The sequence below is a fragment of the Tachyglossus aculeatus genome, chromosome 8 (assembly GCF_015852505.1).
Source record: "Tachyglossus aculeatus isolate mTacAcu1 chromosome 8, mTacAcu1.pri, whole genome shotgun sequence".
NCBI lineage: Eukaryota > Metazoa > Chordata > Mammalia > Monotremata > Tachyglossidae > Tachyglossus > Tachyglossus aculeatus.
Window position 1 is genome coordinate 2,759,073 of NC_052073.1, and position 25,834 is coordinate 2,784,906.

The 25,834-nt window shown below is 53.8% G+C and overlaps 1 protein-coding gene across 1 annotated transcript in view; it reads left to right on the top strand.

Moving 5' to 3' along the window:
- THSD4 (thrombospondin type 1 domain containing 4) overlaps positions 1-25,834 on the top strand; it is a 125,274-nt gene that overhangs the window by 13,510 nt on the left and 85,930 nt on the right. Inside the window, exons 2-6 of the mRNA XM_038750243.1 lie at positions 2,324-2,438; positions 3,908-3,977; positions 9,837-10,186; positions 12,898-13,246; positions 14,471-14,573. Of these exons, the coding sequence (XP_038606171.1) occupies positions 2,407-2,438; positions 3,908-3,977; positions 9,837-10,186; positions 12,898-13,246; positions 14,471-14,573 (904 nt within the window). The 5' untranslated portion in view covers positions 2,324-2,406. The remainder of the gene's footprint in view (positions 1-2,323; positions 2,439-3,907; positions 3,978-9,836; positions 10,187-12,897; positions 13,247-14,470; positions 14,574-25,834) is intronic.

Sequence of the window (25,834 nt, forward strand, 5' to 3'; positions counted from 1 at the left end):
AGTCGGGGGTTTGGGATAGTCCAGCCTTAACTGTGAGGGAGGGTGTCCAAGAGGGCGACCAGCACATGGTTCCTCCAAGTGCTCGTGTAGGAGACGGAACCTGGCCTGGGATGAACGGTGGGGTCATCTGGGAGACTGCTTGTCTCGAGAGCAGCTGTAAATCGTTGGAGAGGTGAAGCCAGACTGACCGCTAGGCCAGGGCCTGGAGCAGTTGGAAGGGCCATTCTCACCTTATTTGGTGTTTCTCCACTCCTTCTGTTCAACTAATGGGTCTCAAACAAACTTCCTCCTGTACTTGCTCGTATGAGTGGCCGGCTGGGTGCAGGCATGCGTATGTCCCTACGTGTGTGTATGTAATGATGATTATGGTATTTGTTAAGCGCTTACTATGTGCAGTGCACTGTACTAAGCGCTGGGGTGGATACAAGCAAATTGGGTTGAACACAGTCTTTGTTCCATGTGGGGCTCACAGTCTCAATCTACATTTTATAGATGAGGTGACTGAGGCACAGAGAAGTGAAGTGACTTGCCCAAGATCAGCCAGCAGACAAGTGGCAAAGCTAGGATTAGAAACCACCACCTTCTGAATCCCAGGCCTATGCTCTATCCACTATGCCATACTATGTGAAGTTCCATCCTTGAATGTGGGTGTATGGATAATAATAACAGTAGTAACTGTGGTATTTGTTAAGTGCTTACTATGTGCCAGGCACTGTACTAAGCCCTGGGGTGGATACCAGCATATTGGGTTGGACACATTCCCTGTCCCACTTGGGCCTCACAGTCTCAATGCCCATTTTGCAGATGAGGTAACTGAGGCTCAGAGAAGTGAAGTGACTTACCCAGGGTCACATGGCAGACAAGTGATGGAGAGGGGATTAGAACCCAAGTCCTTCTGACTCTCAGACCTGTGCCCTAACCACTGTGTGGCTCAGTGGAAAGAGCACAGGCTTTAGAGTCAGAGATCATGGGTTCAAATCCCAGCTCCACCAATTATAATAATAATAATAATAATGGCATTTATTAAGCGCTTACTATGTGCAAGGCACTGTTCTAAGCGCTGGGGAGGTGACAAGGTGATGAGGTTGTCCCACAGGGGGCTCACAGTCTTAATCCCCATTTTACAGATGAGGTAACTGAGGCCCAGAGAAGTGAAGTGACTTGCCCGAAGTCACACAGCTGACAGTTGGTGGAGCCGGGATTTGAACCCCTGACCTCTGACTCCAAAGCCCGGGCTCTTTGCATTGAGCCACGCCGCTTCTCTGCAATTGTCAGCTGAGTGACTTTGGGCAAGTCACTTGACTTCTCTGTGCCTCAGTTACCTCATCTGTAAAATGGGGATTAAGACTGTGAGCCCCCCGTGGGACAACCTGATCACCTTGCAACCTCCCCAGCGCTTAGAACGGTGCTTTGCACATAGTAAGTGCTTAATAAATGCCATTGTTCCAGCGCTTAGAACAGTGCTTTGCGCATAGTAAGCGCTTAACAAATGCCATCACTATTATTATTACTTCTGGTCCTTAGGGGTGCAAGTCTGAGTGTGTTCCTGCCTTTATGTGTCTGTCTGGGACAGGCTGGAGTGTGTGAGCTCAGCTCCAGGAATGCTGGTCTCCGGGCCTCCCCGGTGCCCGGGCTCCCAGCAGAGTGTGAACAGCCCTGGGTATGGGGATGGGCTTGGGAAGTGGGCAGGTGGGTGGCTGTGCTTATTAGAGAGGAGGCAGTTCCAAGGAGTGCCCTCATTCTGGCATAGTGCCAGGAAGATCAGCCACAGGGCTTGGGTGACCAATCTACCCAGCGTAGAGTGAAGGTCGGGGGAAGGACCACTGCTCCCTACTGAGAGCTCACCTCCTCCAGGAGGCCTTCCCAGACTGAGCCCCTTCCTTCCTCTCCCCCTCGTCCCCCTCTCCACCCCCCCATCTTACCTCCTTCCCTTCCCCACAGCACCTGTATATATTTATATATGTTTGTACATATTTGTTACTCTATTTATTTATTTATTTATTTTACTTGTACATATCTATTCTATTTATTTTATTTTGTTAGTATGTTTGGTTTTGTTCTCTGTCTCCCCCTTTTAGACTGTGAGCCCACTGTTGGGTAGGGACTGTATATGTTGCCAACTTGTACTTCCCAAGCACTTAGTACAGTGCTCTGCACACAGTAAGCGCTCAATAAATACGATTGATGATGATGATGATGATGCTCCCACTGGCTGCCCACCTGCCAGCTGTTCCCCCGTGCCCGCTGCCTTCTGGCCTGCTTCGAGCCCGAGAATCGCCCTGGGGAAAGGGGCTGAGAGATTCACCCTCCTGTCTCTCCACAGGTGTCGGATACGACCCGCCCTAGCAAAGGGTGGTAGAGGCCTGTGCCCCGATCTCTGCCTCGAACCCCTCCCCGCATCCCACCATGGTTCCCTCACTCGTTGGTACGTGGCTCAGGTGAGTGGCAGCTTGGCAGGCGACGGGGGCAGGGTGAGCCGGGCCCTGGCTGCCCTCTGGGAGGGGGCTGGATGGAGTTCCGATCTCATGGACCCACCTGAACCCTCCCCACACCTGATCTGAGTACGGCAGTCAGGGTCAGAGGTCACCCGGAAGCGCGACAAGAGCATTGGAAGAGTTGGTGAAGGGACCACCAGGAGACAGGGGATAATAATAATAATAATAATGGTATTTGTTAAGCGCTTACTATGTGTGAAGCACTGTTCTAAGCGCTGGGGATGTTTCCATTGACCCCCAGCTAGATGTCCAGTGGTGTCATCACCCGACTGGGTGAAGGGCTGGGAGTCTCCGGAGGAGCTCTTGGGGAAGTAGGCTCAGGCAGGGGAGGTGGTGGGGAAGATCGGGGCCTCCGCAGTGCTGTTGGGGTCCGGCCTCAGACCAGCACTTGGGTCCAGAGGGTAGGGACACCTCTCCCCTCCCTGTCCCAGGAGTGGACAGCTCTGGGCTGAGGGTGCGAGTGGGGCTTGGGGGGGTGGGTAGGGGTGACTGGGGGTGAGGCCTAGTTGGGTGGACAGGGTTAGGGGCAGGGCCAGCCACGGGGTCTGGGGTGGCCTTTCTGAAGGAGTCACGCTGAGGCCTCCCTGTGCAGCCTACGGCATGTTGGGGCTGTCGGGACAATGTTCCAAACTTTCCAGGGACGCAGCCTCCAGCCCCTGGCAGGGAGACCAGGGCCCGGGCCAGATTTCCTAGGCTGGACTGGGGACCAGGCCCTGACCCAACCCTGACCCCCACCCTGGAACCGAGCCTGGACAGATGAGGCCACCCACAAAGCGGCCCCAGGGCCCTCCCTCACACCCCCTGGCCCGGCCTGCCCTGGCCTGTCGCGGGCCGCAGCGGACTGAGGGACAAAGGAGAAGGTTTGGTTTGGGACTGCAGGGCCCTCCTTGGTCGGAGGGTGACTGTGGTTTGGGCCTGGGGTCCCTGATCCTTTCCTGGGGAGCCCACGGGCACCAGGCACCTCCCTGGTGCGGGGCAGTGGACTGCACTTGAAAACCTGTAGTGGGAAGTGAAATACGAGGTCCCAGCCACCAATGGGCACGGGTCAAGTGAGACAAGGAGACAAAAATTGAGGAAGGTGAGGGGCCGGGTGGGGAGAGAAGAAGGAAGGAGGGAGGGACAAAAAATTCTGACTGTCAGAAAAAAAGGGCAAGCGCAGATTAAAGGAAAAAGAAACCTTCCGAGGTGAATCAGTCCAACACATGCAGGTGGACAGATCCATGATCTCAAGGCGGCAGGGTCAGGATGCAGGGCAATCAATTGGGGAAGGCCTCCAGCATCTGCGGGAGTAGGGAGGAAGCCAGCATGGGCCCCGGGGGCTGGAGAGGAGGGGGGCACCACTCTTCTGCGTTTGCTGGGCCTCTCGGTTCCGTGGTTCTCCTGGTCAAAAGCTGCCATCTCTCCTTCTCCAGGCTGCTCGGCCCCCTCCTGCTGTTTGGAGCCCAGCTTGCCTCGCCCCAGGCCCCTGCCGGGCACACAAAGGTGAGTGACCGTGTCTTGGGCCAATTGTCCGGAGCCCACGGGGCCCCTGTCCCCTCTCTGGGGGGTCAGGACCAATCGTCTGGAGCCTGTAAAAATAAATAAAAATAAATGATGGCATTTGTTAAGCGCTTACTATGTGCGAAGCACTGTTCTAAGCACTGGGGGGGGATACAAGGTGATCAGGTTGGGCCATGTGGGGCTCACAGTCTTAATCCCCATTTTACAGATGAGGTAACTGAGGCTCAGAGAAGTTAAGTGACATGCCTGAAGTCACACAGCTGACAAGTGACGGAGTCATGATTAGAACTCATGACCTCGGACTCCCAAGCCCGTGCTCTTCCCACTGAGCCACACTGCTTCTCTGTAGGCCTCTGTCCCCTCTGCCTGCCAGGGCGTGTTGACCAGAGCCAGCAGGTCCCCCACACCTACCTCAATGGGACCCCAGACCCTTACACATGGAGACAATAAGAAGACAGCAGCACATGAAATGCCCTTTCTGCCTGATTTTCTTTTGGCCTCCCTGATTTCTCTGAGTCAGGGGATCCAGGCTGCTAAAATGAGGTAGGGTGAAAACAGCAAAGAACAGGACTTATCTGTAATTTATTTATATAATAATAATGATAGTGATATTTGTAAGCACTCACTATATGCCAAACACTGTTCTAAGCTTGTCTGTCTTCCCCTCTAGGCTGTAAGGTTTTGTTCTATGCAGGGAATGTGTTTATTGTTATATTGCACTCTCCTAAGCACTTAGTACAGTGTTCTGCACACAGTAAGCGCTCAATAAATATGATTGACTGACTGATGGACTTCACTTCCCTGGGCCTCAGTTCCCTCATCTGCTGTAAGACAGGGATTAAAACTGTGTGCTCCATATGGGACATGGACCGTGTCCAATCTGATTAGCTTGTATCTATCCCAGTGCTTACTTCAGGCCCTGGCATATAATAAGTGCGTAACAAATACATTTTAAAAAGGGAGTTTACAGTCTATGGGGGAGAAAGACGGCAGGGCTTTTCTTCCAGAGTTTGTTGTTCCAGTGAGCTCCTGGAATATGCAGTCCCAGTAATAATAATTGTGGTATTTGTTAAACACTTAAGATGTACCACGCACTGCACTAAGTGCCGGGGTGGATACAAGCAAATTGGGTTGGGCACGGTTCCTATCCCAAGTGGGGCTCACAGTCTCAATCCCCATTTTACAGATGATGTAACTGAGGCACAGAGAAGTTAAGTGACTTGCCCAAGGCCACACAACAGAAAAGTGGCTGAGCTGGGATTAGAACCCAGGACCTTCTGATTCCCAGGCCCATGCTTTATCTACTACATCATCCCCAGTAGCCGACTGAGATTTGACTGTGTCCAACCCAATTATCTTTTATCTACCCCAGCCCTTAGTACAGTGTCTGGCACATAGCACTTAACAAATACCACAATTATTATTATTGGGGACAGCACAAATACATGAAAACAGGGCTCGCACCCAATCCAGCACCAGGGTCGCCACCAGGGATGGGGCCGGTGGGAGAGGATCCTTTCTGAAGTCTTTCAAGTGACCCCCGTCTATTGCCCTTCACTCTAAGGGATTAGTGTGGGTTTGGTTCAAGAACGCTCAGAGCCCCACAAACACCCTGAGGGAGTTGGGGGGAGCCCCCCCCACCGATTAATAATAATAATAATGATGACATTTCTTAAGCGCTTACTATGTGCAACGCACTGTTCTAAATGCTGGGGAGGATACAAGGTTGTCCCATTGGGGGCTCACAGTTTTAATCCCCATTTTACAGATGAGGGAACTGAGGCCCAGAGAAGTGAAGTGACTTGACCAAAGTCACACAGCTGACAATTGGTGGAGCCGGGATTTGAATCCAGGACCTCTGAGTCCCAAGCCCGTGCTGTTTCCATTGAGCTTCGCTGCTTCTCTAATTAATGCTTCTGGATTAATCATCATTATCATCATCATCAATCGTATTTATTGAGTGCTTACTATGTGCAGAGCACTGTACTAAGCGCTTGGGAAGTACAAATTGGCAACACATAGAGACAGTCCCTACCCAACAGTGGGCTCACAGTCTAAAAGGGGAATTTTAGATTCCCCTTTTTAGATTCCCCTTAGGGAAAAGGATTAATGCCTCCGGCCACAGCGTAGCCAGGGCGAGGGGGGCCAGGGGGTTGCTAGGCTCCCCAGGAGTGAGTTCTTGAGGGTCTTTCAAGGAAGGCGAGCACTCCCCACCTCCGTCCTCCCACCCCCAGCCCCTCTTCCCATCCGCGGAGAGTGACTGGGTCTGTTTATGTCTTCTCTCATTGTGTTTATTCATGCTTGTCCTCCTTGTCTCTCCACCCTCTCTCCCCTCCGGCCTCCTGCACACCCCGTCCCCCAGCTTGGAATGCCCTCCCCCCTCCTCCTCCTCTTCACCGAATCTCTTCCCTCCTTCCAAACTCTGCAGAAGGCCTGGATTCCCTCCCTGCAGCCCTCCCAGCCTGGCCCCACCTCATAATGATAATTCTGGTTTTTGTTCAGCGCTTACTGTGTCAGGCAATGTACTGAGAACATACAGGTTGGACACGGTCCCTGTCCCGCACAGGGCTCACAATCCAAGGGAGAGGGAGAGGGAGGATGTGAGCTCACCTTCTGGACTATGAGCTCCGCTTCTAGACTGTGAGTTGGGTAGGGACCGTCTCTATATGTTGCCAACTTGTACTTCCCAAGCGCTTAGTACAGTGCTCTGCACACAGTAAGCGCTCAGTAAATACGATTGAATGAATGAATGAATGTGATGTTATATTGTACTCTCCCAAGCGCTTGGTTTAGCGCTTTGCACACAGTAAGCGCTCAATAAATATGATTTAATAATGCTGTGTCCTGATTCCCCATTTTACAGAGGAGGAAAAAGAGGCCCAGAGAAGTGAAGTGACTTGCTTGAGGTTGCACAGCAGGCGGGGTGGCTCAGCTGGGATTAGAACCCAGGGCCTCTCACTCCCAGGCCCCGGTTTTTCCCACTAGGCCACACCGTGCCTGGAAGAAGAGCCCTTTTCTGTCCCACCTCCATGGAGGGATAGCACCCGACGGACTCGCTCCGCCGGGCAGGGCTGGGGTTTCTGACCATGCATGGACCCAGACTCCTGTTCTGACTGCATTGTCCCATTTGGGTCTCATCACAGCATGTTCTCTGTCCTGCCAGCTCCTCCTCTCCACCCCCTGCAGTGCTCTGCTCTCCGTGCCCGGCCTCAGTTTTCCCGGTTCTTCCCAATCCAGCCACTGTGGGCCGTGCCAGTCCCCAGAGAGCCCTGCCCTGGTCCGGTGAGCCCTGCCAGTGAGCTGAGCATCCTGTACCTGCCTTATTCCTGTGGTTGAGGGGGACTTTGGGGGGCTCAGAGGTCTCAGGGGGCTGCCGGGATACCTAGCCCCAGTTGCATACAGTCACTTACTATGTAGGAGGACAGCTTCCCAGCCACTCCCCTTACCCAAATCGGGCCCATGGGCAAGGACTGGGTCTGTTATATCATTGTGCTGTACTCTCCCAGGCGCTTAGTACAGTGTCCTGCGCACAGTAAGCAGTCAGTAAATACGATTCATTGATTAATGGTAATTTATTGAGTGCTTACTGCATGTAGAGCACTGTACTAGGCTCTTGCGGTGGCACAGTAGAGATAGTAGACACAATCCCTGCCCACAGTGAGCTTACAGTCTAATGGGGGAGAAAGATGTGAAAATAAGTTTTCTCTCCTTGAATCTGCCCCTCCCTATCCCTGTCCCTGCTCCCTCTGTCTCCCTGTCTTTGCATTCTCTGTCTCCCTGACTCTGCCTTCTGTCTCCCTGACTGTTCCCCCTCTGTCTCCCTGTCTCTGCCCTCTCCGTCTTTCTGACTCTGCCCCCTTTGCCTCCCTGTCTCTGCCCCCCGTCTCTCCGACCCTGCCCCTTCTTTCTCTCTATTTCTCTGCCCTTCTATCTCCCTGTCTCTGCCCTTCTTTATCTCTGTTTCCCTGTTTCTGCCTCCTCCGTCTCTCTGTCCCTCTATCTCTGTCCCCTCTCCCTGCTGCTCTATCTCTCAGTGTTTCCTTGCCTCTTCCCTTGCTTTATCTTTTGGGGTCTCCCTGTCTCTCCCCCTCCTTTACCTTTTGGTATCCTTGCCTCTTCCCCACTTTATGTTTTCATGTAGTCCCATGTTGTTTTCATTTCGACGCAATAATTAAATCTGTGAAACTCATTCAGACCCAGAAGCACCAGGTCTGTCTGGGGGTTTGGGAGATTTCTGCTCAGCTCCAGAGGCAGTTTGGGTTTCCAGAGGCATTTATCTTTCTGCAGTCCTGGTGCTCTCCCTCGCTGTGCAGCTGTTGGTGTGAAATTGTGTTCTGGGGTGGGTGGGGCCAGGAGACCCAGGGGCTGGGCTGCAGTCAGGATTTGTGACTAAGAGGAACTAACCACCCTGGGTTGGGGGAGACAGAAAGATCTGTGGTTTCATTCAGCCCTTACACCCCTCCCCCCGCCCTCCATCGAGTGACCACCCTGGAATACACCCCAGCATTATCCCTCCTCCCTCTTCAGGAAGTGTTAGCGCTGAGTTCCAATCCTGATTTGGTTCTGGCTCATGGCCCCTGACCCAGGTAGAGAGCCAATCACGTAACCCTGGAGCTCGGGAACCTCACATCTCGCATGTGGGTCTGTGACCTCTCAGGATCCCCGACCGTCCATAGGCCATCCAAGCTGGATCCGCAAGGGCCCAGAGGAGGTCAAAGAGTGTCTGCCACCTCCTACAAGGACCAGGGCGGGAGGTGGATTCAGGGCAGTGGTTCAGTTGCCTCTTCCTGGGGAAGATGGGTTCTGGGTCCAGGGTCCACAGGGGCTGGGGCCGGTGCTGGGATGGAGGTTGGGTTGGGTCGATCGACGCTGGGACAGGAGACTGAGAAACTCAGAGTTCTTGCCTCCTTCCCAGCAGACCTGAGGCCCAGAAAGGGCCAGGTCTCTGCTGGGGTGGGGGTTGGGGGGGCATCCCTGGCTAATGACACCATAATAATAATAGTAATTATTATTAAGTGCTTACGATGTGCCAAGTGATGTTCTAAGCACTGGGGTGGATACAAGGTAATCAGTCCCTGTCCTACATAGGGCTCACACTCTTAATCCCCATTTTCCAGATGAGGTAACAGGCCCAGAGAATTGAAGTGACTTGCCCAAGGTCACACAGCAGACGTGGAAGAGCTGGGATTAGACCTTCTGACTCCCAGGTGTATGCTCTGTCCACTAAGCCATGGCCTGGGGCTCCTGCTAACCCCAGGGGCCTGGGGCAGGGCGGGGAGGGGTGGCAGTCTGGATTTCTGGCAGTCTGACCCAGGGCAGGAGAACTTGGCAGGAAATAATAATAATGATGATGGCATCTTTTAAGCGCTTACTATGTGCGAAGCACTGTTCTATGTGCTGTGGGGTACACAGGGTGATCAGGTTGTCCCATGTGGAGCTCACAGTCTTAATCCCCATTTTACAGATGAGGTAACTGAGGCTCAGAGAAGTTAAGTGACTTGCCCAAGGTCACACAGCAGACATGTGGCGGAGCTGGGATTAGAACCCATGACCTCTGACTCCCAAGCCCATGGTCTTTCCACTGACCCACGGACCCAAGAAAGAAGAAATTGTCCCCCCCTGCCCCCCACAGCCCCAACCCCGTGGCTTCTCTACCTCCCGCCTGTTTACTTGTATTAATGTCTGTCTTCCTGCCTCTAGTCTGTGAGCCCACTGTGGGCAGGGATTGTCTCTCTCTATTGCTGTATTGTACTTTCCAAGCACTTAGTACAGTGCTGTGTGCACGGTAAGCACTCAATAAATGCGATTGAATGAATGAATAATCCGGCTTGTCTGTTCCAGGTCCCCTGGGCGATGGAGGAGACAGCGAGGGGACCGGAGGAAGGGGCCAGCCTGCTGGGGGTCTGGGGCACCTGGGGCCCATGGTCGGCCTGCTCACGCAGCTGCAGCGGGGGGGTGATGCAGCAGACCCGGCCCTGCCTGCCCGGACTCTCCCGGGACCCTGGCCCCGACGGGCCCCCCTACCCCCACCACAGTGTGGTGTCCGCCATCCGCCCCTCCCTGCCGCTGCACCGGGGCCGGGAGCCCGGCCAAGCAGGGCTGGAGGCCCCCTCGGGAGTTCGCGACCACAGTCGGGGGACTCCGAGGGGAAGCCGACACTCCCACAGGCTCCGGTCGAAGTCAGAAAGAAGGTATTACCACCCCCTCCTGCCCCCCTGAAGCTCCTCTGCAGATCCCGCTCCCCCTCCATTCCCCTCCCCCAGACTGGGAGTACTTCAGTCAACCAGTAATAATAATAATGATGGTATTTGTTAAGTGCTTACTATGTGCCAAGCACTGTTCTAAGTGCTGGGGTAGATACAGAGTAATCAGGTTGTCCCACGTGGGGCTCACAGTCTGTTGGGTAGGGACTGTCTCTATATGTTGCCAACTTGTACTTCCCAAGTGCTTAGTACAGTGCTCTGCACACAGTGAGCGCTCAATAAATGCGATTGATTGATTGATTAATCTCCATTTTACAGATGAGGTAACTGAGGCACAGAGAAGTGAAGTGACTTGCCCCAAGTCACACAGCTGACAAGTGCCAGAGCTGGGATTAGAACCCACGACCTCCGACTCCCAAGCCCGTGCTCTTTCCACTAAGCCACGCTCATAATCATCTTGTAATGATTGAGCACCATCAGTGTGCAGAGCAGAGCTTGGTCCCTGCCCTCAAGGAACCTCCAATCTAGGGAGAGAGAAAGACACGGCAGAAGTAATAATATTGATGTTTGTTAAGCGCTCAGTATGTGCAAGCCCTGTAGTAAGCACTGGGGTAAATGCAACTATAAGCAGGTTGGATACAGTCCCTGTAAATTTCAGATAGGAGGACGAAGGCACAGAAAACATGGAAATGAGTTAGTGCTTCAGTACTAGGGTATGAAGATATGGACGGAAGGGTTATGGGAGATTTTTAGTACTCGAATACTTCAATCCATAATAATAACAATGATGGCGTTTGTTAAGTGCTTACTATGTGCAAAACACTGTTCTAAGCACTGGGGGGGATACGAGGTGATCAGGTTGTCCCACGTGGGGCTTACACTCTTAATCCCCATTTTACAGTTGAGGGAACTGAGGCTCAGAGAAGTTAAGTGACTTGCCCAAGGTCACACAGCAGACGTGTGGCGGAGCCAGGATTAGAACCCATGACCTCCGACTCCCAAGCCCATCAATCAATCAATCGTATTAAGCGCTTACTGCATGCAGAGCATTGTACTAAGCACTCGGAAGAGTACAATATAACAGAGTTGGTAGACATGTTCCCTGACCACAGTCAAGAGGAATTGTACCTAAGTGACCTGAGAACATTAAAGTGGCATATGGGAGGGATATAGGTTGTGGAGATAAGAAACTAGTCAGGGAAGTCCTCCTGAAGGAGGTGGAATTTCAGGAACGCCTTAAAGATGGGGAGAGCAGAGGTCTGTCATATATGAAGGGGGAGGGAGTTCCATCCAGGAGGGAGAGCATAAGCAAGATGTCGGCAGCGAGAGAGAAGAGATCGAGGTGCAGTAAGTAAGTTGGGGTTAGAGAAGTGAAGTGTACAGGCTGAGTTGTAGGGGGAGAAGAGGGAGGTTAGAATGGGAATAATAATAATAATGTTGGTGTTTGTTAAGCGCTTACTATGTGCCAGGCACTGCTCTTAGCACTGGGATAGATACAGGGTCATCAGGTTGTCCCACGTGGGGCTCACAGTGTGAATCCCCATTTTCCAGATGAGGGAACTGAAGCACAGAGAAGTTAAGTTGCTTGGAGAGCTGATGGAGTGCCGTAAAGCTGACGGTGAGGAGTTTTGGCTTGATGTGGAGAGGAATGGGCAACCACTGGAGATTTTTGCGGAGTGGGGAGATGTGCTCAGAATGGTGCGTTAGAGGAATCATCTGGCAGCAGAGGGAAGTGAGGACTGGAAAGGGGAGAGGCTGGAGGCAGGGAGGTCAACAAAGAGGGTGATGCAGCAGTTGAGAAGGGATGTAACTAGTGCCCGGATCAGCGTGGCGGCCGTTTGGATGGACAGAAAGGGGCGGGTCCTGGCAACGTGGTGAAGGGAAGCGGAAGGCGCTGTTTGCCATTGGGAATGGATGGTGGCGCCAGCCCTGGCCTGCGTGTCAGGGGGTCCCTGCTTCCTGGCAGACCCTACTGGGAGCTGGTGATTTTCCCCTCAGGCAGTCCGGGGAGCTGTCTGAGCTGTCTGACTGGATTGGGAGACCTCCCATCTCATCCGGCCCCTTATTCCATCTGGGGGGGAAGGAGGGGTGGGGGAGACTGAGGCTGGGGGCTGTTTCTCCAGCTGTGGGATTCCCAGAATGGAAACAGCCTTCCCTGCTCAGTGGAAGCAGATCTGTTTCTGTTTGTGTGAACGCAGTCTGAGTCAATACCCAAGTATTGTGCTTTGCCATGCGTTCCCCCGGCCCCACACTTCCCCTCTGCGGGACACACACATGTGCACACATAAGTACATGTGCACACACACACGTACTTTTCTACACAGACTGCGGGGAAGTCTTCCCTTAGGGGTGGGGGACGGAAGGAGGGAATTTGTCATTGTTCCCACCTTCCCCTTCCTGCCACAACCCCTGGCCCTCCTTACCAAGACCCTCTAGACTGGAAGCTCATCGTGGGCAGGGTTCGGGTCTACCAACTCTGTTGTACTGTACTCTCATCAATTCATTCAGTCGTATTTATTGAGCACTTACTGTGGGCAAAGCACTGCACCAAGTTCTTGGGAGAGTACAATATAACAAGCGCTTAGTAGAATGCTCAGCACACACACAGTAAGCGCTCCTCGATTGACTGACCCCCCACCCACACCCCCCCCATTACAGTCCTCCCTATAACGCTCAGCGGGTTCTTTGTATCTCCACAGGAGCCGAAACAAGGGTCCCATCACTCCGGGAGAGTTCGGCTACGGCAAGGCGCCGTACATCGTCCCGTTACGGACGGACCCCGGGCAGCCCCCGCTGTGGCTGAAGAGGCGCAGACGTCGGGCAGAGGTGGGGCCCGGGCAGCACGGGGGCCTGGATCGGGGAGACCCCAGCCCCCGGACCCCGGCGGCCTCTGTCTTCCAGCCGGCCCCGGCCCCGGCCCGGGACCATCGTGCGGCCTCTCCAGGCCTGTACTACACTCAGGTGGGCCGAGGCCTCTCCCTGCGCCCAGGGGCCACGGACATCGAGTGCGTCGGTAGCTACCGCCAGTACAAGCTCTGCAACATCAGCGTGAGTCTTGGGATTGAGGGCCGGGACCTTTCCTCAGTGTCGGCTCTCTCCAGATCTCATGGGGGGTGGGGGCATGGTCTCCTGGGTTCCCCTTTGGGCCGGTTGTACTGGGGTTCCTCCGGCTCACATCTGCACACCCTCCGCTCCTCTGCCGCTAACCTCCTCACTGTACCTTGTTCTCGCCTGTCCCGCCGTCGACTCCCAGACCACATCCTCCCCCTGGCCCGGAATGCCATCCCTCCACACATCCGCCAAGCTAGCTCTCTTCCTCCTTTCAAAGCCCTACTGAGAGCTCACCTCCTCCAGGAGGCCTTCCCAGACTGAGCCCCCTTTTGCCTCTCCTCCTCCCCATCCCCCCACCCTACCTCCTTCCCCTCTCCACAGCACCTGTATATATGTTTGTACAGATTTATTACTGTATTTATTTTACTTGTACATATTTACTATTCTATTTTGTTAATGATGTGCATTTATCTTTAATTCTATTTGTTCTGATGACTTGACACACGTCCACATGTTTTGTTTTGTTGTCTGTCTCCCCCTTCTAGACTGTGAGCCCGTTGGTGGGTAGGGACCGTCTCCATATGTTGCCAACTTGTACTTCCCAAGCGCTTAGTACAGTGCTCTGCACCCAGTAAGCGCTCAATAAATACGATTGAATGAATGAATGAATGAATGAATTTGCAAATCCTTTGGATCTGACACAGCCCTTTCCCCCGGCCCTGTGAGAGCCATCCAAGTGTCCGTTGTGTGCAGAGTGCTCTGCTGGGCACCCGATTTATGCAGGGCACTGTGCAGGGCACCTGCTGTGTACAGTGTGCTGTACTGGGTACCCCCTAAGTGTGGGGAACTTTGTTGGGCTCACTCTCTGCCAGGCACTGTACTGGGCGATTGCTGTGTGCAGGGCTTTGGGCTGGGTGGCTGCTATATGTAGGTCTGTTTATTGTTATATTGTACTCTCCCACGCGCTTAGTACAGTGCTCTGCTCAATAAGTACGATTGAATGAATGAATAGGTCTCTGTGCCTAGCATCCACTGTGTGCAGGGCTCAGTGCTGGGCAGCCTCTGTGCTGAGCACTGTGGTGGACGGCCACTGCTCTCTGAGCACCGCGGCAGGCAGCTGCTCTGTGCCGAGCACTGTGGTGGGTAGCCGCTGTGTCTGAGCACCGTGCCTGGGCCCACAGCCAGACCCTGTCCTCACCACCATCTTTGCTTGCCTTCCAGCCCTGCCCTGAGAGCAGCCGGGCCATCCGGGAGGTGCAGTGTGCATCCTACAACAACCAAGTCTTTATGGGCCGATTCTACGAGTGGGAGCCATTTGCCGAAGGTATGGCCAGGCCTCGCCGCACCGGGTGGGCGGGCAGACGGAGGCCACTGCTGGCCACGCCTGCTGGGGAGGGGCTCCGGGGGAGTCTCTCGTTGGAATTGGGGGGCCCTGCTCAGGCAGTCGTGTCATAAGGGCCAGCTAAGAAGGTCAGGGAGGTTTGGGGTTCTGGAGCAGGTGGGCCGGGCAGGGCATTTGCTGTGGATGGTTACTGACACACTTTTACCTTCCCCGTGGTTTGGTCAAAGGCCATGGGCCCGTTTGTCCTGTTTGCCCTGGCTGGGGACGGTCTCTGTCACTGGTCAGACATTTGCCCCAGGGCCAGAGTCAGTGGGATGTGGCAGTCCTCCCTGTAATGCTCTGGTCATCTACTCGGTTTCTTCTGCCCCAACCTCCCAGGCTTTTTAGCGTCACCGTTTGTTGGCCCAGAGACTCTTCGTCGGGCCAGTGAGGAGGAGGGAGGGTGGCCGGTCAGGTGGGACGTTTGTGGAGGACGGAGGGTGGAGGGGAGGAAGGCTGAGGACGGCCATGCCGGGCTCCAGGCCTCCTGCAGGGAGGGCTGGGCAGCCGGGACCAGGGCGTGTAGACGGTCACAGCCCTCCCATCCCCTTCCTGCAGGAATGGGCTTTCCTGGCGCCGAGGGCCCAGCCTTTGTGAGTCAGACTGTTCCATCCTGGCTCTGCCCACTGGACCCGGCCACAGGCCCCGGCCAGTGCAGCTGAGAACCTGGACCCTCCATCGGGGAGTCTCATGGGGACCCCTGACCACCATCCCGGATGCTCTCCGGCCGGAGCTGGGCTCCCTCGGATGTTCAGGGGCCAGGTGGGAGCCAGCAGGGGCTCAGGGGAGGGGATGGAGTCACTAGCCATGAGCTCCCCTGAAGGCCGCAACTGAATTTAGCTCCGGTGTGGACCCTTGTCCGACATTCCCAGCCAGGACAGATAGAGTCCTGGGCGCCTTTACATCCGGCACACTTATTCGCAGTGCCAGCCTCCCTTCCCCTCAGCTCCCGCTGCTGAGTTCCAAGGCTCAGAGACGATGCCCATACTGACAAGGACCCGGGATGCGGTGACTCTTCTGGCGACCACTCTGGTTTCTGTCAGTTTCTATAAAGAGCCATTTTGGGTGTCCCGGTCCCAGACCTCTGAGCCTCCCATGACGTCACGGTTCCCAAGCCTCCATGTCAGCAGTGGGAGCCCAGTGTCTGAGGGAAGTTGCGTAGTCTAGTGGATAGAGCACAGGCTTAGTGGATAGAGCATGGGCCTGGGTCCTCAGAAGAACCTGGGTTCTAATCTTGGCTCCTCCACTTGTCTGCTGTGTGACCTTGGGCAGGTCGGTTCACTTCTCTGCGTGGCTCAGTGGAAAGAGCCCGGGCTTTGGAGTCAGAGGTCATGGGTTCAAATCCCCGCTCTGCCAATTGTCAGCTGTGTGACTTGGGGCAAGTCACTTAACTTCTCTGTGCCTCAGGTACCTCATCTGGAAAATGGGGATTAAGACTGTGAGCCTGATTACCTTGTAACCTCCCCAGCGCTTAGAACAGTGCTTTGCACATAGTAAGTGCTTAATAAATTCCATAATTATTATCATCATCATCATCAATCGTATTTATTGAGTGCTTACTATGTGCAGAGCACTGTACTAAGCGCTTGGGAAGTACAAATTGGCAACATATAGAGACAGTCCCTACCCAACAGTGGGCTCACAGTTTAAAATTATTATTATATTATTATATTATTCTCTGTGCCTCGGTTACCTCATCTGGGGATTAAGACTGTGAGCCCCATGTGGGACAGTGGACTGTGTCCAACCTGACTAGCTTGTATCTACCCCAGTACTTAGAACAGTGCTAAACACATAGTAAGTGCTTAACAAATACCATCATTAACATTATTAGTGTTATTATTAGCTGTCCAAGGAGCTCCCACAGTTGACATGGACCCCGGGCTCCTGACCCGGGGTCAGGGAGAGGGGCCGTCTGAGGAGGGGGCTGAGGGTGAGGGTCCCTCTGAGAGCCAGGGGAGCGATGAGCAATCTCTGTCTTCGGAGAGGCACGGACACCGGGGTAGCTGTGCGTGGCGGGTTCGAGTCTCCCTCCAAGTGCCTGACTGCAGCTCATTAGGCGGGAGGAGGGACAATGACAATGACTCCATTCATTCAGTCGTACTTACTGTGTGTGGAGCACTGTACTAAATGCTTAGAAGAGTAGCAGCGTGGCTCAATAGAGCACGGGCTTGGGAGTCAAAGGTCATGGGTTCTAATCCCGGCTCCGCCACATGTCTGCTGTGTGACCTTGGGCAAGTCTCTTAACTTCTCTGAGCCTCAGTTACCTCATCTGTAAAATGGGAATTAAGACTGTGAGCCCTGCGTGGGACAACCTGATCACCTTGTATCCCCCCCAGCGCTTAGAACAGTGCTTTGCACATAGTAAGCGCTTAACAAATGCCATCATCATTATTATTACACTCCAACAATAAACAGACACAGTTCCTGCCCACAACAAGCTTACAGCCTAGAGGTGACCGAGAGCCTTGATTGGACCCTTGCTGTCCGAGCTGTCCACTCTGAGGACCGAAGCGCTGGATCAGATGTAGAAATCCCCCACGACCAACTCCTTCGGGGGACCGCAGCCCCTGCCCGACGGTGCCTAGGAGGGAGAACTGGCACTGCCTCAGTTTCCAGGCTTCAGGCCTGGCCCACCTGTCAGGGATCCACCATGGCACTGCCCTCCGCATCGTCCTGCAGAGGGTGGGAGGTGGGTGGGCTGGGAGGCAGGAGGTGGGATATCTCCACATTCCCCACGGCTGAGTCAGAGGAGCCCGGCTCTCCTGGCTTTGTAGTCTGCACCCTGGCACGGGTCCACATCCTCCTGGTGCTGCTTCTGATGAGGAGAATTTCTTAACTCTTCCTCGTCAGCGCGCCTGGTTCGGAGGGAGCCGGAGGAGCGTCCCAGCCTAGACTTCCTCGTTCTCCCCCTCAGCTCTTCCCACTGCAAGCCCCTGACAGAAAGACCCGAGAGCGAGGGGAGCGCAAATCAGGGAGCCGGGGGTACTGAGAGGAGAGCACAACCAGTTGTCCCTGGTGGAGGTGATGAGCTAGACGGCCGTCATTAGGGTCAGTTTTAATTTTAACGGCATTAAGCGCTTCTTAGGTTAAGTTAATTAGGTCAGAAACAGTCCCAATCCCCCATGATGCTCACAGTCTAAATAGGTGGGAGAAGAGGTATTTAATCCCCATTTTACACTTGAGGAAACTGAGGCATAGAGAAGTGAAGTGACTTGTCCAAGGTCACATAGCAAGCAATTGGCAGAGATGGGATTGGAACCCGGGTCCTCCGACTTTAAGGCCTGGGCTGTAACCACTAGGCCACGTTGTTCTCCCTCAGGAAGTCCCAAGACAGTGTATTTGGGCCTCTGAGTCAAAAGTCCTGCCCCCCCTGGAGTTCCGGGGTGGGCGGCTTTGGGGGGAGTAGGATTCCTTTGTCATTAATGGGGGGTCAGGCTGGTCAGTTTTCTGGGGTCTGCTCCTCCACCAATTCATCACTGGCATTTTACAGTGCACTTGCTGAGTTCTAAGCACTTGGGATGGTAAAGTAGAAACGAGATGTTATGTTCCCTGTCCTCATGGAGTTTACAGCCTAGCAGGGAGAAAAACTCTGAAAGAATTTGGAGACAGAAGGAGGAGGAGGAGGAGGAAGCGGGAAGAAGACCTCCCCCCGCCAATCTGATTTTATCCAGCCACTCAGTCGATTAATCAGTGGCACTTATTGAGCACTTACTATGTATAGAGCACTGTACGAAATGCTGGGGAGATTACAAAACAATGGAGATGGTAGAGATGATTCCTGCTCTTAAGGAACTTATTGCTTTGTGGGGTTGGTAGATATGATCCCTGTCCAAAGGGAGCTTTAAACTTAGTGGGAGAGACAGACACTAAAAAATAAATTGCAGATAGGGGAAGAGGCAGAGTAGGGGGAAAATAGGTAAGTGCTGAGGGGCCGGGGTTGGAGTAAGTATCAGCTTGCTTAAGGGCTAGCTAGACACAAATGCCTTGGCAACTCAGAAGGGAGGGCGACTAGGGCAGGGAAAAGGCAGGTTAGTCAGGGAAGGCTTCTTGGAGGAGACATGATTTCAGCTGGATTTTGAAGACGGAGCGCGGCCCCTCAGATATGAAGGGGGAGGGAGCTTCAGGCCAGAGGGAGGATGTGAGCAAGTGGTTGGAGGTGAGAGAGACGCGCTGGAGGTACATCATCATCATCATCAATCGTATTTATTGAGCGCTTACTGTGTGCAGAGCACTGTACTAAGCGCTTGGGAAGTACAAGTTGGCAACATATAGAGACAGTCCCTACCCAACAGTGGGCTCACAGTCTAAAAGGTACAGCGAGTAGGTTGGTGTTTAAGGAGTGAAGTGTGCGGGCTGGGTTGTAGGAGATCACGAGGTGAAGTAGGAGGGGAAGAGCTTGTTGAGTGCCTTGAAACAGATGGTTGGGAATTTCTCTTTGATGTTTTGTTTTGTTGTCCGTCTCCCCCTTCTAGACTGTGAGCCCGTTGTTGGGTAGGGACCGTCTCTGTATGTTGCCAACTTGTACTTCCCAAGTGCTCAGTACAGTACTCGGCACACAGTAAGCGCTCAATAAATACGATTGAATGAATGAATGGGTAACCACTGGAGGTTTATGAGGAGTGGGGAGGTGTGCCCAGAATGTGCCCAGTGGAGAAGACGAAAGAAAAATCGGTGCACCGGACAGACCGAGAGGGACATGCAATCTCTGGCTGGGGAGATTTCTTTCTAATTCTACCCAGATTCTTACCCCTAACAACCACTTCATACCTTCCACACCTCCTGTGCACAGGCCTACGCCAGTCCTCCCCAAGCACTTGTGTTCTCATCCACTTATCCTACTATGTTTTTATGGTACTTGTTAAGTGCTTACTGTTTGCTAGGCATTGAATTAAGCCCTGGGGTAGATATGCGCTAATCAGGCTGAAAACAATCCATATCCTACATGGGTCTTACAGTGTTAATCTAGACTGTAAGCTCCTCATGGGCAGGAAATGTATCTGTTTATTGTTATATCATACTCTCCCAAGTGCTTAGTACTGTGCTCTGCACACAGTAAGCACTCAATAAATACGATTGAATGAATTAATCCCCATTTTACACATGTGGTAACTGAGGCACAGAGAAGTGACTTGCCCAAGGTCACACAGCAGACACAGCAGAGCTGGGGTTAGAACCAGATCCTTCTGGTTGGGGTGCTCTATCCACTAGCCTGTGCTGCTTCTCACTAGGCCACGGTGCTTCTCTATTTAAGCACTAAGTCATGCCATAGCAGTAGTAGTAAGTAGTGGTAGAAATAGCAAGCTCTGTACCAAGCTCTGGCAAAGATAAAGAAAGCGTTCCTAATCTCCAAAGGATTCCCAGTCTAAGATGAAGGCAGGGAGGGGGCTGATGACAGACCCGAAAGGAAAGAAGAAAAAAAAAATAAGACAAAGACAGTGGGAACAGTTCGGTCCCAGAAGACACCACCGTGGTCATGGCTATGATGTTCTAAAAGTTGGGAAGCTTCGCACTGCTGCTGCGGGAAGTTCCGGGGTTGGAGCAGGAGCTGATGGGAAACTTAGTGGTTTGGGCATGGGACAGCCTTTCCCTGCCACTGAGAGCTCGGGAGGGCAGGAGGAAGTGGAAAGGGCTTAAGATATATAAAATCCTCTCTTCTTCAAGGTATACAAATCCTCTTCTTCCCCCTATCTGTATATTATTTCAGTGACCTTCTCCCCCTCTAGAGTCTAAGCATGTGGAAGGCAGGGATCATTTCTCTCTTGCACTCTTCCAAGAGCTTAGTACAGTGCCCTGTAATAATAACTGATATTTGTTAAATGCCACTTACCAAATACCATACTACAAAGGGCTAGAGACAAGATAATCAGGTCCGGCATGGTAGGTGCTCAGTGAATTCTATCGATGGATTGCTGCGGGGGTGGGTCCTTTGACTTTGGTTCATATTGTATTAGGAGTCTCAGGATGCCACCCAGGGCCATGATAACCTTTTATCTCTGGGAAATAGCTGCGGGTCGTTGGTACCGGGGAACGATGGAGCGGCAGAGGAACTTGGAATTTCACCCAGAATCGGTCTTCCCACTGCCCTTCTCGGCCCCCTGGCTCGCCCCTGCCCCCAGCTCGTCCCGGCCCAGCCCGGCCCGGCATGCAAAATCCATTATGGCAAACGCTCTGACGATTTCCTCCGCTGCAGCGTATGTCTCATTCCTGCAGAGCAGAGGCCCCTGGGCCGGCTCCAGAACATCTGCTCCGAAACTCCCGGTCGCAGCCCGGCTAGCAGCAGTTCGGGGAGCCGAGCCAGCAGCCGTGCTGGGGGAGGGGCGGCGGAGCCGGATTCACTCTCCCGGGGGTCTGAGGGTAGCAAATCTGGAAGACCCCTTTGTACACATCTTCTCCTAATTAGAAACAAAATCATCTCAAGTCTGACGTCGAGGCTATTGTTGCTAAACTTCCCTTGAAATGAACAAAGCCATTCTGTGGCTACATTTCAGTCTTAAAACATGTAGATTATAAGTTTAATTCAAAATGGCCAGATTCTTATCTTACAACAGGCATCACACACACACACACATACACACACACCAACCCCACCTAATAAATCATAGAGCATTAATTTTTTGCATAAGTAAATTATGGATTATTTTTGGGGGGGCCCTTAGCCCAAGGCTCTGGCCTGAAGCCCCCACACTAATCCAGCCCTACTCAGGTAGCTCTGCCAGGCCAGGTGAACCCCATGGAGCTTGACCAGGGATGGGGCTGCATGGTTTGACCGAGGTCTGGAAAAAACAGCAGCTCCTTCTCACAGGCTCTGGCTACCCTGAGCCCCAGTGTTCAGATCCCCACTGTGGAGCCTCGGGCACAGGGTGGGCTGTCTTGGTTAAGTACTATCCTTCCCTGGCACTGCCCGCATTGTCATGTGTGGAGGGCGCATGTACCATTAGACAGTGGGAGCAATTGCCAGTGGAAGCAATTACAAGAGAACAAGGGATCTTCCCTTCTCTCCACCTAACGCTGACCCCTCCCTTTACTCTCCCCTGACCCTTCCTGGCCCTTGATGGAGGAGCTGACCCTGAGACAAGAGGCTAGAGTGGTTAGGCTGGTGGCCCTGTCCGTCTTTCTGCCAGTGGTGGGGCTCATCAGCACAAGTGCTTTCCTCTTGAAGTGCATCCACTGAGTGTGCAGGCCCATGGGGATTTGGGCTGGGGAGTATGTTTCCTTCTCTTCCTGGCCCCCTGTGACCCGTGGTCCCTGCGAAATGTTCCCACTGAGAACTCATTATTCTGTCTAGAGAGAGCTCTGGGCCCTGATGGTCATCTGCCAGGCTGCCGGTTCCCCATGGGGCCTCGGGGAAGGAGTTTGGCTTCTTGGCCTGTGGCAGGAAGCCGAGCGGCCCGTGACCAGTGCCGGACCCCCAGGCCGGCCGGGGAGCTGAGTTGTTTTAGGGCTGTGGGTGGGAGGTCCGAAGGCTCGGCAGGTGAAGGCCCGGAGGCTCGACCGCAGCCGGGTACGGCCCTTCGGTGTTGCTGGGTTAGCCGAGCTAAATTTAGGTCAGACTCTGGTGGGAGCCAGAAATCCTCTCGGCTTCCTGGAGAAGCCAGCCAATGAGTCTGTTCTGCGCTGCCCGGCAGGGATGGGGAGAGCCCCAGCTGGACTCCAGCTGGGGAGAGCAGGCGTTTTGGGGGGCCCGTGCCACTGGTGGGGGCAGCAGCTTTAGAGGGAATGTGTAGAGAGCTGGCAGCAGCCCGACCCAGCCTGCAAGGAAGGGCATGCCAACCCGCACTTGGGTTCACGCCGCTGGCAGCCCCGCAGCACTGGGATGGGATGGCAGCGGAGGCCGCTCATCCGGACCAAGGGTGTCAAGGGCGTTACTGGTGCCTTGCAGATAGCAAGTTGCCCAAAGACTGTCATAGGTGGCTTGAGGCTCCTGGGGATAGCAGGGCCTTAGGGGGCACAGGGATCTCCAAGCACTTTCCACTGATCCACCCGTAGGCTTTTCTGGGACCAGGGAGCCCTCCAGAAATGGGACCGAGACACGAACCCGTGACTCCCTGGAACCTGGGGGCTTCCCCTCTCCCCACCTGGGCCCCGGCCCGTCAGCAGCCTGGGCTCCCGTTCCAGCCGCAGACCCTGGCCGTGAGCAGGTTTGGCCGGGGCCACGGGAGCGGGGAGGAGTGTCGCTGTCTGGCCGCCGCGGGGGCTGGAGGGGGAGGAAAATTTGGATTTGGAAACTTGAGCAATTGCCTCTCCTGAAGTTAGTCTCCAGAAAAATGTCGGCGGCAGCCAAGTCCTTGGGAAGAAATCTGACTTTGAAGTCGGACCGTCGGCGGGAAGGGGCCGGCGTGCTCGGGGTCTGGAGGCTCTGCCTTTGCCCGGGGCACCGGCCGGTCGAGCCCGTTTGCCAGGCTGACCTGGGCTGGCTCTCTACTGACAGGAAGTGGGCCACCGGCCCTCTAGCACCTGGCTCTGGCCTCCTGGCACTTCTGGCCTCCATTGCCTCGGGATTAGGGAGAAACAATCTATTAGTTCCCTCCTACCCTATGAATCCCAGGCTCCCCTCCTCACATAATAATAGTAATTATGGTGCTTGTTAAGCACTTGCTATGTGCCACGCGCTGGGGTCGATACAAGGTAATCAGATTGGACACAGTCCCTGCCCACATGGGGCTCACAGTCTTAATCCCCGTTTTGTCCATGAGGGAACTGAGGCCCAGGGAAGTGCACCCTAGGTCACACAGCAGACAAGTGGAGGAGCCGGGATTAGAACTCAGGTCCTTCTGACACTCAGGCTTGTGCTCTATCCACTAAAACCATACTCCTTCTTAGGGGAGGGGGTGGTAAAGCGGCCCCCTCACCATCCACCCCCTGGGATTGCCAACCCTGTGGCTGAGGCTTTCCGGGCCAGACAGGGCAGGCCAGCTGGGTATCTTTTGACAAACTGCACAACCTCTTTGGGCTCTCTCCTGGGATAGTGGTTGGATGGGCCAGGGCCAGGTCCTGGCTGGCCTGCGGGGCTTGGTCATAGAGGAAGGGCCCAATGCCTGGAATGTGCGGGGCATGCGGCTGGTGGGTGCGGCCGGCTCTGGCACGCCTGGGAACGGGAACCCAGGGCACCATGCCCACCGCTGCGGGCGGAGTAATGAGGAGGCCGCCACCCTCCACGCGTGCCCAGGCCCGCAGCTCAGCCAGTGCCCTGTGGTGCTCTCGTGGCTGCCACCAGCCCCCCACATACAGCCTGGGGTGAGGGGGAGACTTGCTCTTGGAGCAGTGCCATCCTGGCCTCTGGGGCCTCTGCCCTGCACCCAGTTTACTGGAGCTCCCTACAGCTTGCCAGGTGAGAGCCAGGGGGTGTGGCCTACTGGATAGGGTATCAGAAGTTCATGGGTTCTAATCCTGGCTCTGCCACTTGTCTGCTGTGTGACCTTGGGCAAGTCACTTCACTTCTCTGGGCTTCAATTACCTCACCTGAAAAATGGGGATTAGGGCTGTGAACCCTGAGACCGGGACTGTGTCCAACTTGATTTGCTTGTATCTACCCCAGCCCTTAGTGTAATACCTGGAGCAGAGTAAGCGCTTAACAAATACCATAAAAAGAACTGTGTTTATATTAATGTCTGTCTCCCCCTCTAGACTGTGACCTCGTTGTGGGCAGGGAACCGGTCTACCAACTTTGTTAAATTGTACTCTCCCAAGCACTTAGTCCAGTACTTTGCACACAGTAAGCCCTCCATAAATGTTTGATTGATTGGGCCTCCCAATGGGCACCCTTTCTGCCCCTGCTGCTTGGAGGTGTGGCCGACTCAGAACTTCTTCCCGAAAAACTCAGCTGGCAGCCCCACTGGGAAGGTGATGGGGGTGGTGAGGGGCGGAGGGCTGGAGTCAGGGCTGGGGGATGATGATGATGATGATGGCATTTATTAAATATTATTGTTATTATTATTATTATTATTATTATTATTATTATTATTATTATGTGCAAAGCACTGTTCTAAGCACTCGGGAGGTTACAAGGTGGTCAGATTGTCCCACGGGGGGCTCACAGTCTTAATCCCCATTTTACAGATGAGGTAACTGAGGCCCAGAGAAGTTAAGTGATTTGCCCAAAGCCACATAACTGACAATTGGTGGAGCCGGGATTTGAACCCATGACCTCTGGCTCCAAAGCCTCTGCTCTTTCCACTGAGCCGCCAGATACCAAAGAACCCTCCTCCAACATGGCCAGAGCGGGAAGCAGCAAGGTGTAGTGGATAGATGGGCCTGAGAGTCAGAAGGACCTGAGTTCTAATCCCAACTCCACCACTTGGCTGCTGTGTGACCTGGGGCAAGTCACTTATCTTCTGTGCCTCCATTACCTCACCTGTAAAATGGGGCTTAGAGTGTGTGTCCCATGTGGGACAGGGACTCTGTCCTACCTAATTAACTTATATCTACCTCAGTGCTTAGATGTTTATTATTATTAAACATCAGTTAGTCAGTAGTATGTACTGAGCACCTTCCGTGGGCAGAGTGCTGTGCTAAGCGCTTGGGAGAGTGCAACAGAATGAGTACGCATGATCCCTGCCTACAAGAAGCATACAATTTCTCCAGGGAGATGTACAGTAAAGGTAAATTACAGTCAGGGTGTACACCCCATTCTCCATCCCTCCCCTGCCCCCTCACGTACACACTTCTCTGTGTAAAGCAGAGAAGTGGAAGCACAGAAGCAGCTTGGCTTAGTGGATAGAGCCTGGGCCTGGGAGTTAGAGGTCGCAGGTTCTAATCCCGCTCTGCCACTTATCGGCTGTGTGACTTTGGGTAAGTCACTCCACTTCTCTGTGCCTCGGTTTCCTCATCTGTAAAATGGGGATTAAGACTGTGAGCCCCACGTGGGACAACCTGATTACATTGTATCTACCCCAGTGCTTAGAACAGTGCTTGGCACATAGTAAGCCCTTAACAAATACCATCATTATTATTAATATTATTATTATTATCCTCTGGGTCATCCCAGGGGCACCGGGCTCAGAACGGGCTGGTGAGGGCGGTGGGGAGGTCCCTGTGAGTCTATCACAGGGCTTCCTTCACCTTCTTACAGGGGAAAGATGATCACGAAGAAGCCCCCGCAGCCCCTCAGGCGGGCTCCTTTTATGGTGTCTTTGGGGGAGAAGAGAGAGACAAGTTGAGGACCACGAAAGGTCCACCAGACCAGGAGTGGATGGGGTGGAAGA